We start from the raw sequence: 12,085 nt of genomic DNA on the forward strand, positions 1-12,085 counted from the left end.
CCGTCAATGCCACCACAAACACACTGCAGTCGACACACAAACAAACACACACACAGAGAGTGGAAAACATCGCTTTGAATCAGGGAGAAAGAAGAGCCTCCCTGAAGAAGGACGACCATTATCGATGCAAAAAGCTCTGGTGCAAGAGGACAAACTGTCGGCGATAAGAAGAGCGATAAACGGGACGAAATCTCTTGAGGGGGTGACGGGTGGGCTGGCTGGGAGATGCTATGTAAGTGAGCACTTCAGATTTAGCCGAGGCAAGCAGGCGTGACAATATTGTCTTTCTCCCTTGACTTCTTTCCGTCCCACGAGTATAGATTTGTGTCAGCGAGAGGGTGAAGTGAAGAAGAGATTAAAAAAAAAAACCTGAAAACACCCCCCAAAAAAACATATAGCATAGATTTGCACTTCATTAGGATTCGCCCAACATTATGTGTAGGACTTAATTACACCGCTATAATCGCCTAGTTGATCGGCAATTATTCACCGAGGTGTGAAATGTGATACCTACTGAGACGGCAGAAAGCCTGGGAGACACACAGAGTGTCAGCTTAATGCTCGGTGGAGATTTGGTGTGTATATTTATATATATATATGGGGAGAGATTGGGAGCTGAGTGTACACAGAGCACCGATGCTATCACCAAGAATGGTGGCGTGCGTCGGCTTTCCTCTTGGCTACACCTGTCAGTCAGGTGCCAAGCTCAGCGTCGAGCGTCTGGCTCCTCAGCAAAAGGGCCCCCGCGCGGCGCTGCCTGTGTGTTTGTATTTGTGTGTATCTCTAGCTCTGTGACATGGGATAAGTAAGGAGAGGATTTGAAAGGGCGAAAAAAGACGGGCGGCACAGTCTGTTCGGTTGATGCGTCTCTTAATCATATTTAACAGCCCATTTGCTTTTCTCCGCTGTTTTTTTTTTTTTTTCTCTCCCTACCCTCTCACCGCAACAGCGGACATTTATGTTACGGTGCAGATCAAGGGGGAAAAATCATTGTCATCTTAGCTTGCCTCAGCTGTGTAGTTATTGTTGAAAGGTGGTTATTAAGATTGTTTGTGGTGTCAGTCGGCCTCAGCAAGGAGGAGGAGGAGGAATCTGGATTACAGGAGACCAGAGAGGAAAAGACGAGGGGAACCCACAGAGAAGAAATGATAGGGACAGACTGCCTCAGAGGAGAAGGGTGTAAATCAGATTGTGAAAAAAAAGAGGTTAACAAAGCAGTAGCAGCAGTGGGAGTATGTGGCAAGGCAAACAGAATGAGGGATTGAATAATGAGGGGAAATTGCAGGACATGGAGGAGGGACGGTGGAGGCAGCAGAGCCCTGACTAACGTGCAGACTGAGGGGGCTGCCCGTGCCATATGCTGGCATCCGGTGCCAATTTGCTGCAAACCTACAGGTGATTACGCCATATGGGAGAGGCAGGTCACTGCCAACATGGTGGCCATTTTTGCTCAGTGCCAGGATTTGCTCGTTGGTACAAATGCCCACCCTCTGGTGCTGGGTGCTGTTCTGTAACATGGGTGGAAATGTCATTTCACCAGTGGACAGTGTGGAAAGGGGTGAAAACAAAGTGCTCTCGAGTGCCATTTTAAAGTCACATCGATGGTGCTGTCATTCATGCAATCATTGCCAACACTTCTAATTGACAGAAAATAGTCTAATTGGCGATTTAGAGTAGGATTCAAACCCGGGACTCAAACCAGAGTCTCCCAACCTCAAGGCCAAGACTCAACCTGATGCACCACCAGGGGAGACTGTATATTAAAAGAAAGATGTATTATTTTGGTGTGATATACGATTATTGCATATAGGTATCTTTTACAAAACAAACTGGTTGTAAAATGATTAAAATGTAAATATATAATGAGTTCAATCACGGAGAGACCTCCTTGCATCACTACCACACAAGCATGTGTCGACTGGTAGGCAAAACTGATATCTACAACTTCATCTGAGCCTTTCAGTGCATTTTTTTTTTTCACTTTAAATCTGAATATGTTTTTCCATAAACCCCTTTTACTAGATTTCTTTCTCAACTCGCTGCAATTCTGGCTTTCATACATTCGGTTTTTAATTCTTCTCACAAGTTATTGCTTCATTTTTTTTGCTGGATTGAAGCCAAGCAGCCAGGGGAACTCCCTGTGACTCTGTTGCTGCTATCAGTCTTTCGGAGGGAGCTGGGTAACATCACAGTTCAATACAAGTTCTCTGTCACCAGCAGAAAAGATTTGAGGACCTTTTTCTGCAGGCTTGTGATTTCTCTCTTAGCCTGCCCCATTAGCGGCGGGCTGCGCGGCAGCAGTCGCACTCTGTGGTGTAATAAAAAGTTGCAACAGATCAATGGCGTTCTAAAAGATCAATATTCACTCATTTACCGAAAGCCCTTTGGCTCTGCTCTCTTGTCAGGCCACAATGCAGCTCGGTGAGCATTAGCATGCCACAGTGCTGAGAGCCGGGCGTCTGGAAGCGCTGCGTGTAAACAGCAGGGATGGAGGGAGTGGGGGGGGGGCGCGGGCGAGGCTGCATCGTGGAGAGGGGCGGAGGCAGAGCAAATGCTAATTCGCACCCAGCCACACGTGAAATGAGCTCGAGATCTAACCCCCGAGCCGACAGGCGCTGCAGAACAGCTACCCGTGGTGCGGCCGCATCCGGGAGAAGAAATTAAAAGATCCTCTGTGGCTGTCGGAGGGCCCGAGCGCTCGCCTCGTCTGTCGCTCCCCTGAGGGTTTGATAGAGAAAAGAGTCCGCTGTGAGGCGTCGTCCTGCCTTCGGTGTGCGGCAATGCTAGGTGAGGGATTACATACAACCCACATCTCTATTGCCAGGCAACAGAGGAATGTGAAACTCGACTGGATTTGGCTTCTTCTTTCCCAGTAACCCACGGCACTGAATTTGTAATTACCAGATGTTTGGGGACTTATCAAAGCCTTGCCGATCTCTCGCTGAGCATATTTTTATTTTTAATCTGTGTACCTGCATTTTAACACAGAGCGTGTCAACAGTCCCCCGCCTCCTGTGGGGATGTCCTACTTTGAGGGTCCGATGAGGACCACTCCGGGGCAATGAAGGAAAGGGACTTGTGTCTCGGTATTTGGCCTGTGCCCACCAAGCAATGAGGTGAACGAAACATTTTTCTACCCAAAAATGACACCTGGCAGTGGCTCATGGCCACGTCCACACAGCTGGCAACCGTCTTCCCGCTGTGCGTCGCCGGCAGCATCTCAGGAATCCTGTTGTGACGCAAGCTGGCAGTCGGAGCGACAACTTCCCCTTCTTACATGAAAGCTGTGGCCTTGGTGCGCGTCCCAGCACCTATTACACCGATCCAAACAACGACCATCAGCATCTGGGCCGAGGGGCAGGAGCTGCACCTTTTCGTCCTTACGTATGCACTTTACATCGGATCTCACACCCATACAGCATGGTGCTGCTGGCATCATGAAGCAGCTTCCCTAACAGGGCAGTGGAACATGCAGGTAAATCCCAACAGAGTGGCTTTAAAATGCAGATTCTTTAAGCTCCTACCTGCTAGTTCACTACTAATATTTGCTCTCAACATGAAAGTTGCAAGAAAGAACTTTACACACAAAACTCAACGTCACGACGCTGTGCCTCTTCCCTCCTGAGACAGAAAGATGGATAGCAGGACAAACAGCAGGAGGGGCAGTAATTTGAAGCCCACACCACCGCTCATTATGTTTTGATGGGGGACTGACAACAGTTGGCCATCCATGGCATGTATGATGCATGAGGCCTTCGACAGGTCTCACCTGTGCACTGTCCTAAGTGTTGCACCGTGATGTCCTTGTCCTGCCTGCAGGCGATGGTCCTCAGCTGGCACTGGTCGGCGTAGGTCACCCCATCCGAGCCGCACACCTGCTCCACCGTGACAGAGATGAAAGGATTGGAACACGCGTTAACTCCCCACTGACCACCAGAACAATTACGTCTCTGTTTCTGCCTTGCGGGAAAACCTGTGGCTCAAAGTGGTTATTGCTTGTATTTGGACAATTCAAAGGCCCACCTTTGTTTTGTTTTTCAGATCGCAGTCTGGTGACGGGCACTCGCAATGAGCCTGGCCGTTCACCTCGATGCAGTCCGCTCCGAAACTGCACACCAGCTCGTCGCACGAGGTCGGGGCTTCAGGCCCTGTGAATGAAAAGAGGTTTGCATTGTTATACATTCAGCACAGTCCTGTAATCACGGAGTATGACAATCGAGCATAACTGCTTTATGGATTCTGACTGTGGCGCAATGATAGCGTGGAGCTCAATTAGAAGTTTGACTTTTTATGCATATTTAATGTTTCACAATTACAGAAGTTTTTGCCTACTTTATGTTAGCTGAAGTTTTGCAAGTTAAATATCCATTTAATGGATTTCCTCAAATCTGCACAGTGAGTAAGAATTTATAGAGTAATTAGACAAAGAAATTTTAACACATTGTGGAATTACAGGTCTTCTAACTTATACACTGAGCTGGCAAAACGTGCTCTCAGTATCAGTGGAAATACAGATACTTAAAAAACACACCTCTTTTCTTAAGTAAAATTTTAACAAAGTAAAGATTCTGAAAGTCAGTACAAAAGTAAACAAAAATCCTTAACTTTTTTGATACTCAATGGCTTTTTTCACAACATCTTGATCCTTTTGGTCATGGTGTATGCTTTTGTGTGTTTGTACATATACACCATGTATGTATATGTCCACCCGCACATTATAACTTAGAACATATAGAGAACATAGTCGATGATTTAACTGATCACATCAAAGTTTTGAGTCAGAAACTAAATTATTTTCTAAATATAATATACTATGAATCCCATTTCAAAGTTATATTTTTGAAGTGTAAACACGAAGTTGTGGCAATGAGCTATTGTTGATGTCACATGATCATTCCTTCATTCTGCACCACTGTAACTCATAAGAGTTGAAACAAAGGAACTTGACAGTTATATATAAGGATGACAAATTATGGACAGCTGAATTTAAATGACGCGAGTAAAAGTTATCTGAAAAATATATACTCAACTAATCTACTAAGCTTCAGTAACAAAGTACAAATCATGAATGACTCTCTAGTTTATACAGAACATCGATGCAACATAGATCTATTATAGCAGCAAAATGAAAACACACCAGAGACTAAACTAAATTAACAAATCATCAATAGAAAAATTTATATTGTTCCAAATACTTTTTGGACCGTGCCTTGACAACACAAAAAAGAAAGCAACATGCAATGTGCTTTTTAGAGTTTTCTTAGCACTGTGAGGGGTACCTGCTCTTCCGGCTGTTGCTCTGATGCCTGCTCCGATGTTTTCTTGTTTTCTGCTTTGTATTATTGATTTTCTGCTGTATTTTAGAGGCACCGGACTCCCAAAGACGGCATTTAGGAATAAGTTAGTACAAAAGATGGACTTTGATGGGCGATATCTTGCTTTCATGGTCACAGACGAGTATGGAAATTCAATCTGCTGGTCTAATTTAAAGAGGAATTGGAAATAATAGCCCGGCTCTTTACATAGGCTTTAGGATGGAGTGCCATCCAACAGAGTTTAATGAGAACATCGCTGCTTCTGTAACTTTTGGGGTGATTTGCTAAAAGAAGTGGTGATCATTCCTCTGTGTCTCCCAGTTGGTGACATAAATGTGATCTATAGTGTTAATAAGGGTGGTAAATATCAAACCTGGAACAGGTTGGTCGATCTTAACCTGTTTAACCCCCAGAAATAGCGGAGAACGATTTATCTGCTCTACTGACAGCGGTAACCAAGCGGGTTGCTCTTTCTTAGTGTTTGCATTAGTGAGAGTAATTAGGAAGATACTAAACACATCTCTCCCCACTCTTTTAATACATTGGTAGGTATTGTGCTGTTTCGAAGTGACACACTTACCAACTGCAATAGAACCATGCTAAAGCATAATCCTTAATATGACATGAGTTACTCCTGGCTTCATAGCATATCACCTGAAATTGCTGTCCAGCATCTGTTGAGCGGTACAAAGGTGAGCACTCAGACTCTACCTTTTCTTCTCTGCCAAAGCTTGTTTGAAGCCTTGAAGTTGCCGCAGCAGGAGCTACAACCGTGGCGCGCCACCGTCGGCCTGCCAGGCGAGCGGGTGCGGGGGTCTTTGCATTGTTGCAGCATCACAGGGGCCTGGAGTGCCCCCACCCACCCATTTCCATGGGCTCGTGCTTTTATGTCCTGCACCCTCTGAGCCCCTCGTCTTTTCATCCGGCAGGGTGTGTGGTGGAGAGCCCCTCCACTGTGCCGGGGACTGCTGGCTTCATTAAGCATTTGACTTCCAGTCGATACTTGATGGCGCATCTTAATCAAGGAGCCGCAGGCGCCCACAGCAGGAACTAACCTTTCCTTCAACTGGCTTTGTAGCTTGTGTAATCATTCGGGCAGTTTTCATTATTAATCAAAGGTGATCAATATTGCTTTATATGGAGGCACCAACATGCACAAACAAGCACGGGTAGGTCCCCCAAATAGAGAATGATGCTGAAAAAAGTATCAATCATTAGACAATGTGTCATGAACCTGCCATTTGTACACTTCAGTGTGTTCCTAATCACTATTGATTTGCTGTCTTGCAGCCACTTCCGCCTTTGCCAATAAACCTGACTGATGTGAGGCACAGATGAGGAAAGAAGTGGCTGATCCCCAATTCAGATTAGTGACAGAAAGCCACTTTAGAATGACAGAGGAGAAGGAGGGAGACGGAGGAATAATGTGTGTTCGTGTGGCGTATTAATGCCTCGGCCACTGCCTCCTATCTCCTCTCACCATTGTCGCAGCCGTTCATGCCCATCTTGCTTCCATCTGGACACACGTTGCACTTCATGCCCTTGACTCCCGTCTTGCAGGAGCACAGACCCGACATCTGCTCGCAGTCGTCTCGGACCGAGCCCGTGGCGTCGCAGTTGCACGCTGCCGTGGAGAGGCAGAAGAAAACGAGAAGGGTAAGACTGATGGCGGGGGGAAAAAAAAAAACTCAAGTCAATTACGTGCAATGACAGGAGGAGGGATACGAATGGCTCGATTTATGTTAGGGGCAAAGTGTGTTTGAAGCAACCTTCGCCGCAGCGCTTGAGATATATCTTTGTCTTAGAGTCAGAGGTTGAGGATAGTTCATCCAGCCTCGGGGGCCACAGAGGCATGAAAAGGAGGAGGAGGGTGAGTATGTAGCAGAGACTTTAGAAAAAAATAACCCCAGGGAAGGACATCAACCCCATCATGTTCCTGGAATCAATGATGTGTTGTTTTTTTTCTGTTATTTGTTTTGTTGTTGCCTTGCTTCATCATGATATTGGCGTGCCGCGCGCTGTCTGCTTGCTTTGGGTGAACCTTGTTAAGGTCAGGCCATGGGTGAGGCACCTGCAGGCTTCCCGCTGTTGACTGAAAACGCTCTGTGGCTTTGGGAGCGTCTGTCCTATGATACCTCAGCGGCAGGATACGAGCTGGTCACCATATTGCTTTACACCAAGACAAACAGGGGGCCCTGACCCCGTTCTTTACTTGAATACAAATGTGAAAACAGCTCATTCAACATGGCTTTGACAGGCCTGAAGGACACGGAGAGACTTTGCTCTACTAAAACTAGCAGTAAATTAAATGTAGCGCACAGAACAAAGTGTATTTTCCCCTTATGGGTGTTGAGAAATATATCTTCTCAGACACTGCAAGAGGAATCCGGTCAGGAGGAGTTGGTTTTATTTATCCAGGTTTTTGAGATATCTGGCTCAGAAAGTTTGGGTTTCAAACCAATATAATGAAGCAAAGCCTCCATTGTTCAGTTAAAATCTTTTGGGGAAAGTAACAGTAACACCTCTTTTAAAGCAGTTTCTCTCAATACATCTATTTTATATTGAGATGTGGTATCAATGAAATTCAATGCATTATCCTGAGCAGTGATGGTGGGGGTCCTGCCCTGCATGTTTTAGATATGCCCTACTCCTCCACTCTGATCTGCAGAAGACTGATAATGGTCCAATCGTCTAAATCAGCTGTGCAGCAGCAGGGGGCCGTTTCAAACACACAGGGCAGGGGTCCCACAGGGTCCCACAGGGTCCAGCTTAGGGAACACTGATCTCAGAGTATCAAGCAGACAACTTCCCTGCACGGCAACACATCATCGAGAAAACTGAGAAAATCTGTTTTATGTCTGTAATTATGGTAAAAATGTGATGATGGATCGAAGAAACACTTGCTCACGTGTGCAGCCGCTCATGTTTTCTGTCACGATGCCACGGAAGTTCCAGAAACCCGGCTCGCAGCGGTCGCACTTCTGCCCCCCGACGCCGGGCTTACAGGAGCACTGCCCCGTGGTGGGGTCACACGTCCCTTTGTACGAGCCGTAGACGTTACACTGGCACGTACCTGAGGACAGCAAAAAAGATACGTCACATGAAACACATTCAGCTTATTATACAATGAGATATCGGTCGCTGTGGTTACCAGAAATTTACCATGAAAAAAAAAAAAATGCTTTTTATAGATCCGGTGATTTTCATTTACGGTAGATTAAATTGTGATGGAGCCAAATAGCTGGCTATGCAAAGAAATTACTTTAATATAGAAAAAATATATTAGATTGAGGTCACAAACTAAATTATTGTAGACCACAAACTAAATAATCAAATACTAGAATAAAATAAAAACAGGGGAAAATGAAGTCTCTGTGACCTGTAATAATGGAAAGTGTGAAACAATTCTGGGAAATTAAGAGAAAAAGAAATGGAAAAAATGCTGTGAGGAAAATGTAATTCTATGTTCATTTGGAGTACGCAAACAAACAAAATAAATATTAACAACAACAACAGAAAAAAAACAACCTTTTACTACTTTTGTGCACGCAGATGTTGGGATGTTATTGACCTTTGTGTTCGCACAGTGGAAAGTGTCTGCCTGAGGAGAGCTGCTGCACCAGACACTATTTCTCTGGAGGATATTTAAATGAATTCAATGATGAATTTTTATTGGGTTTATTTTGGATTGGGGCTATTTGCTCTTTAAACTGTGTTTTGTATTTCAGGAATTGGTGGATTATAACAGCCGATAATGTAATAATTGTATCTATTTTAAATGTTATGAAGCCATTAATGTCATAATTGTATAATAAGATGTCTTAATAATCTTTTGTTACATTATTGGATGATAATGCCATTGACGTTGGTTTTTGCGAGAATGTAAGAGCTGCAGCCAGTAAATGTAAAATTCTAAATTAAGGCTGCATTTCTTGAAAATAAAACACTTTTTTTTCCCCCCCCGCAAAATGTGTACAGCTTGCTTATCAAGGTATCAGGTATGGCATAGTTCCCATATTTATTCACTAAAGATACATGCTATGTAATATTGTCAAGTTATTATATTTAAAATGTGTAAAAAGACAACATCACAGACAGGCATCACATTATTGGTTGCGACAAGAATCAATGATAATTTGCAGGAAAGCTCCATCAGAATAATACGACAATTCATTGTCGTTACTGAAACAAAATGAGAAGCAGAAGGTCAGAAGGCTCTCTGTGGCAGAGCGAAATTAAACAGCAGGGGGAGGACAAGCTTGTTCTAGCTTCCTTTGAAACACCACACAAAAAGGCCCCAAAGCCCAAACCGGATTTCAACCAGGAATCTTCACTAAGAGCCCTGAGTACTAACCACTAAAAAAAAAAAACTCCACGGCAACAGTGGAGTTGAAAAACTAAGTGATTCCTCAAGAAATATATTTTCACCATTATAGTTTTTTCTTTATTTCTCAACACTGTTTTCTCTGTTCGTTCTATCCCAGAAAGCTTTTACAGCTGGATACTGTTTCCTTTAATGGACACTCTCTCTTTCCGATATACACAAGCCTGGAATATTAGTTATGCCCAATTCCACACATAAAAGGTGGATAAGTTGTGCTTAGGTGAGTTTCTTCTTTATTAAATCCTCGTGCAGTCTGCATTTTCCCCACCGATGCTGTATCCCCCTGGCTAACACGCTTGATGCTGCATTTTCTCCTCCATCTGCGTGCTATCGTTTGTCAAGATCATCAGATGAAGAGATTTTTTCTGTTGATACGGCGCGGCATTACCATAATTATTCCTTGGATTAAGATGAAACATTTTTCTGCTCTGCAACTTTAGTTCTGTAATTGCAGTCAAGGACAATAAGCCCCATATGCTGCAGCAGCCTGATAGTATCTCCAGTGTGGAGGTGCAGGCGGCAGAATGGGGACAAAGTGAAGGCAACAGGGGTCACAGTGGGACAAGAGGACTTACTGGGACATCCGGCCTGTCCGACTCCCAAGGCGGCTGTCACGTTGTCGGAGCAGCAGCCGTACACGGAGAGGCTGCAGTGCCGCGCCGCCGCCAGCTCGGGCGGAGACTCGGCTGAAACCGCTGATGGAGGAAGAAAAGGAGGAGGGGAGATGGAAGATGGCACGAGGAGGGAGAAAGAGAGAAAAGAACACCAACATTTGAGTGATTACTGTGGAGCGGGCTGTGGTAGATGGGTGTTGAGTGGTCGGGGGGGGGGGGGGGAATTAGACAACGCAATCTCCGAGCAACATGTAACTTTTTGCCAACAATGAGATTGGCTCGAGGGGCAGAGGTGGAGAGGCTGGCAGCCGGCTTCAAGATAACAATTCTATTTGCTAGTTCCTCCACAATGGCTCAAAATCAGGGGGAAAATGATGCTATTACCTCCAGTGAAAACAAACAATGGCATTTGTGGTGAATGTGCAGCAGCTGACATTTACCACCTACTACGAGGCATGTTGTCTTCATTTGTTCTTGTCTAATATTACGGAATTGCACTGCTGCCCTACAACCTTCCCCAAAAAATTTGAAAAAAAAAAAAAAAAAAAAGAAATAGAAAAGAAAAGAAGGCCTGCGACATAATGTGAAGGAATGCGCCAAGCATTTTCTGCCTGCGCACAGTGTGTGGAGAGCTCCTTTTGTGTGAGGATGCAGCAGCAGCCAAACTAGTGTGACAGCACCCAACACACAGCTACATTCAACTCAATAAAAACAAATGTGTTCCCAAAGCTGGCGCTTCGCCAGAAATCGAAAGAGAACAACAAAACATACAGTAGGAGGAAAAGTGAGGAGGTGGGTGTGAGAGAGAGGGAGGGGAGGGGAGGGGGGGGGGGGATGTTGTTTAATGGCCAAGGCAAAAATATCAGCGTTTGGAGTGAAAAGTAAAGTTGCAGCTAAAATAGAGAAGTCGCTCCCTACATTTTTTTTCAATTTTTTTTTTCCCCCTCTCTGTCTTTCCCCATCTTCCTTCCTTGTGTTGCTCATTTGGAGTTTTCAGCGTGGAGATACAGGGGCCATAAATCACACTGTTACTGGTGTGGATATGAGCCTCAGCCTAATGGTGATGACTCGGCTCGCTCTTTTTCCACTGCTTTCCCACTCCAGAGATGGGCTTTGGACACAGTTCATTTAACTTGCCACTTTCCGGCGCTCCATTCGGCTATCTGCACTGAGCCTATTAGGACAAGGAGAACTTTTAATTTCATATGTTCTTCCACCCTTCAAGGGTTTTTCCTCTTCAGTGGCCATTGTCCGGCACAATGCGGCTCGCTGTGATGTGCAATATTAACCGCGCATTTTCAAGGTCTGCCACCTTGGCTCCTCCACTGCAATCACTACGGCGACTCCTTTCTATTCCCCGCAAGAGGACACATGCACGTGTTCGCTCGCCTGGTGAACCAACAAATATTTCCTTGGATTATACTGAAATCCCTGAACCACATGAGAGTTTGCAGGCGATTAGAAAGGATTGTTTGAAAGTCTACGACAAGCCAACGTCACAGATGATGACAGCGTTGACACCTTATGCAATAGAGGTAGTAGGAAAAGAGAAATAAAAAAATAAAACAACAACAAGGTTTCTTCCAAGATCCACTGGCATGTTTTGATAAGTTTGGAAGTTGAGGTCAAATGAAGTTTCTCCTGATGTGGAGGGCAGTGAAATTCCCTAAGATCTGAGTTTTTCTTTTTACCCCATTTAGCCAATCGGAGAGCAGAGCCCAGAGGTTTGGTGCCCATAGAGGGCTCTTCAAAAAAAGGATTGATTATCCATG

General features: G+C 44.9%; 1 protein-coding gene across 1 annotated transcript in view; it reads right to left on the reverse strand.

Annotated features, from left to right (window-relative positions):
- Positions 1 to 12,085, reverse strand: part of agrn (agrin) — a 315,332-nt gene that overhangs the window by 52,760 nt on the left and 250,487 nt on the right. The window contains exons 13-17 of the mRNA XM_080470074.1: positions 10,275 to 10,394; positions 8,224 to 8,388; positions 6,796 to 6,939; positions 4,024 to 4,148; positions 3,770 to 3,875 (exon numbers count right to left, since the gene is read on the reverse strand). Of these exons, the coding sequence (XP_080326200.1) occupies positions 3,770 to 3,875; positions 4,024 to 4,148; positions 6,796 to 6,939; positions 8,224 to 8,388; positions 10,275 to 10,394 (660 nt within the window). The remainder of the gene's footprint in view (positions 1 to 3,769; positions 3,876 to 4,023; positions 4,149 to 6,795; positions 6,940 to 8,223; positions 8,389 to 10,274; positions 10,395 to 12,085) is intronic.

The sequence above is a fragment of the Lipophrys pholis genome (assembly GCF_963383615.2).
Source record: "Lipophrys pholis genome assembly, chromosome: 8".
NCBI classification, from domain to species: domain Eukaryota; kingdom Metazoa; phylum Chordata; class Actinopteri; order Blenniiformes; family Blenniidae; genus Lipophrys; species Lipophrys pholis.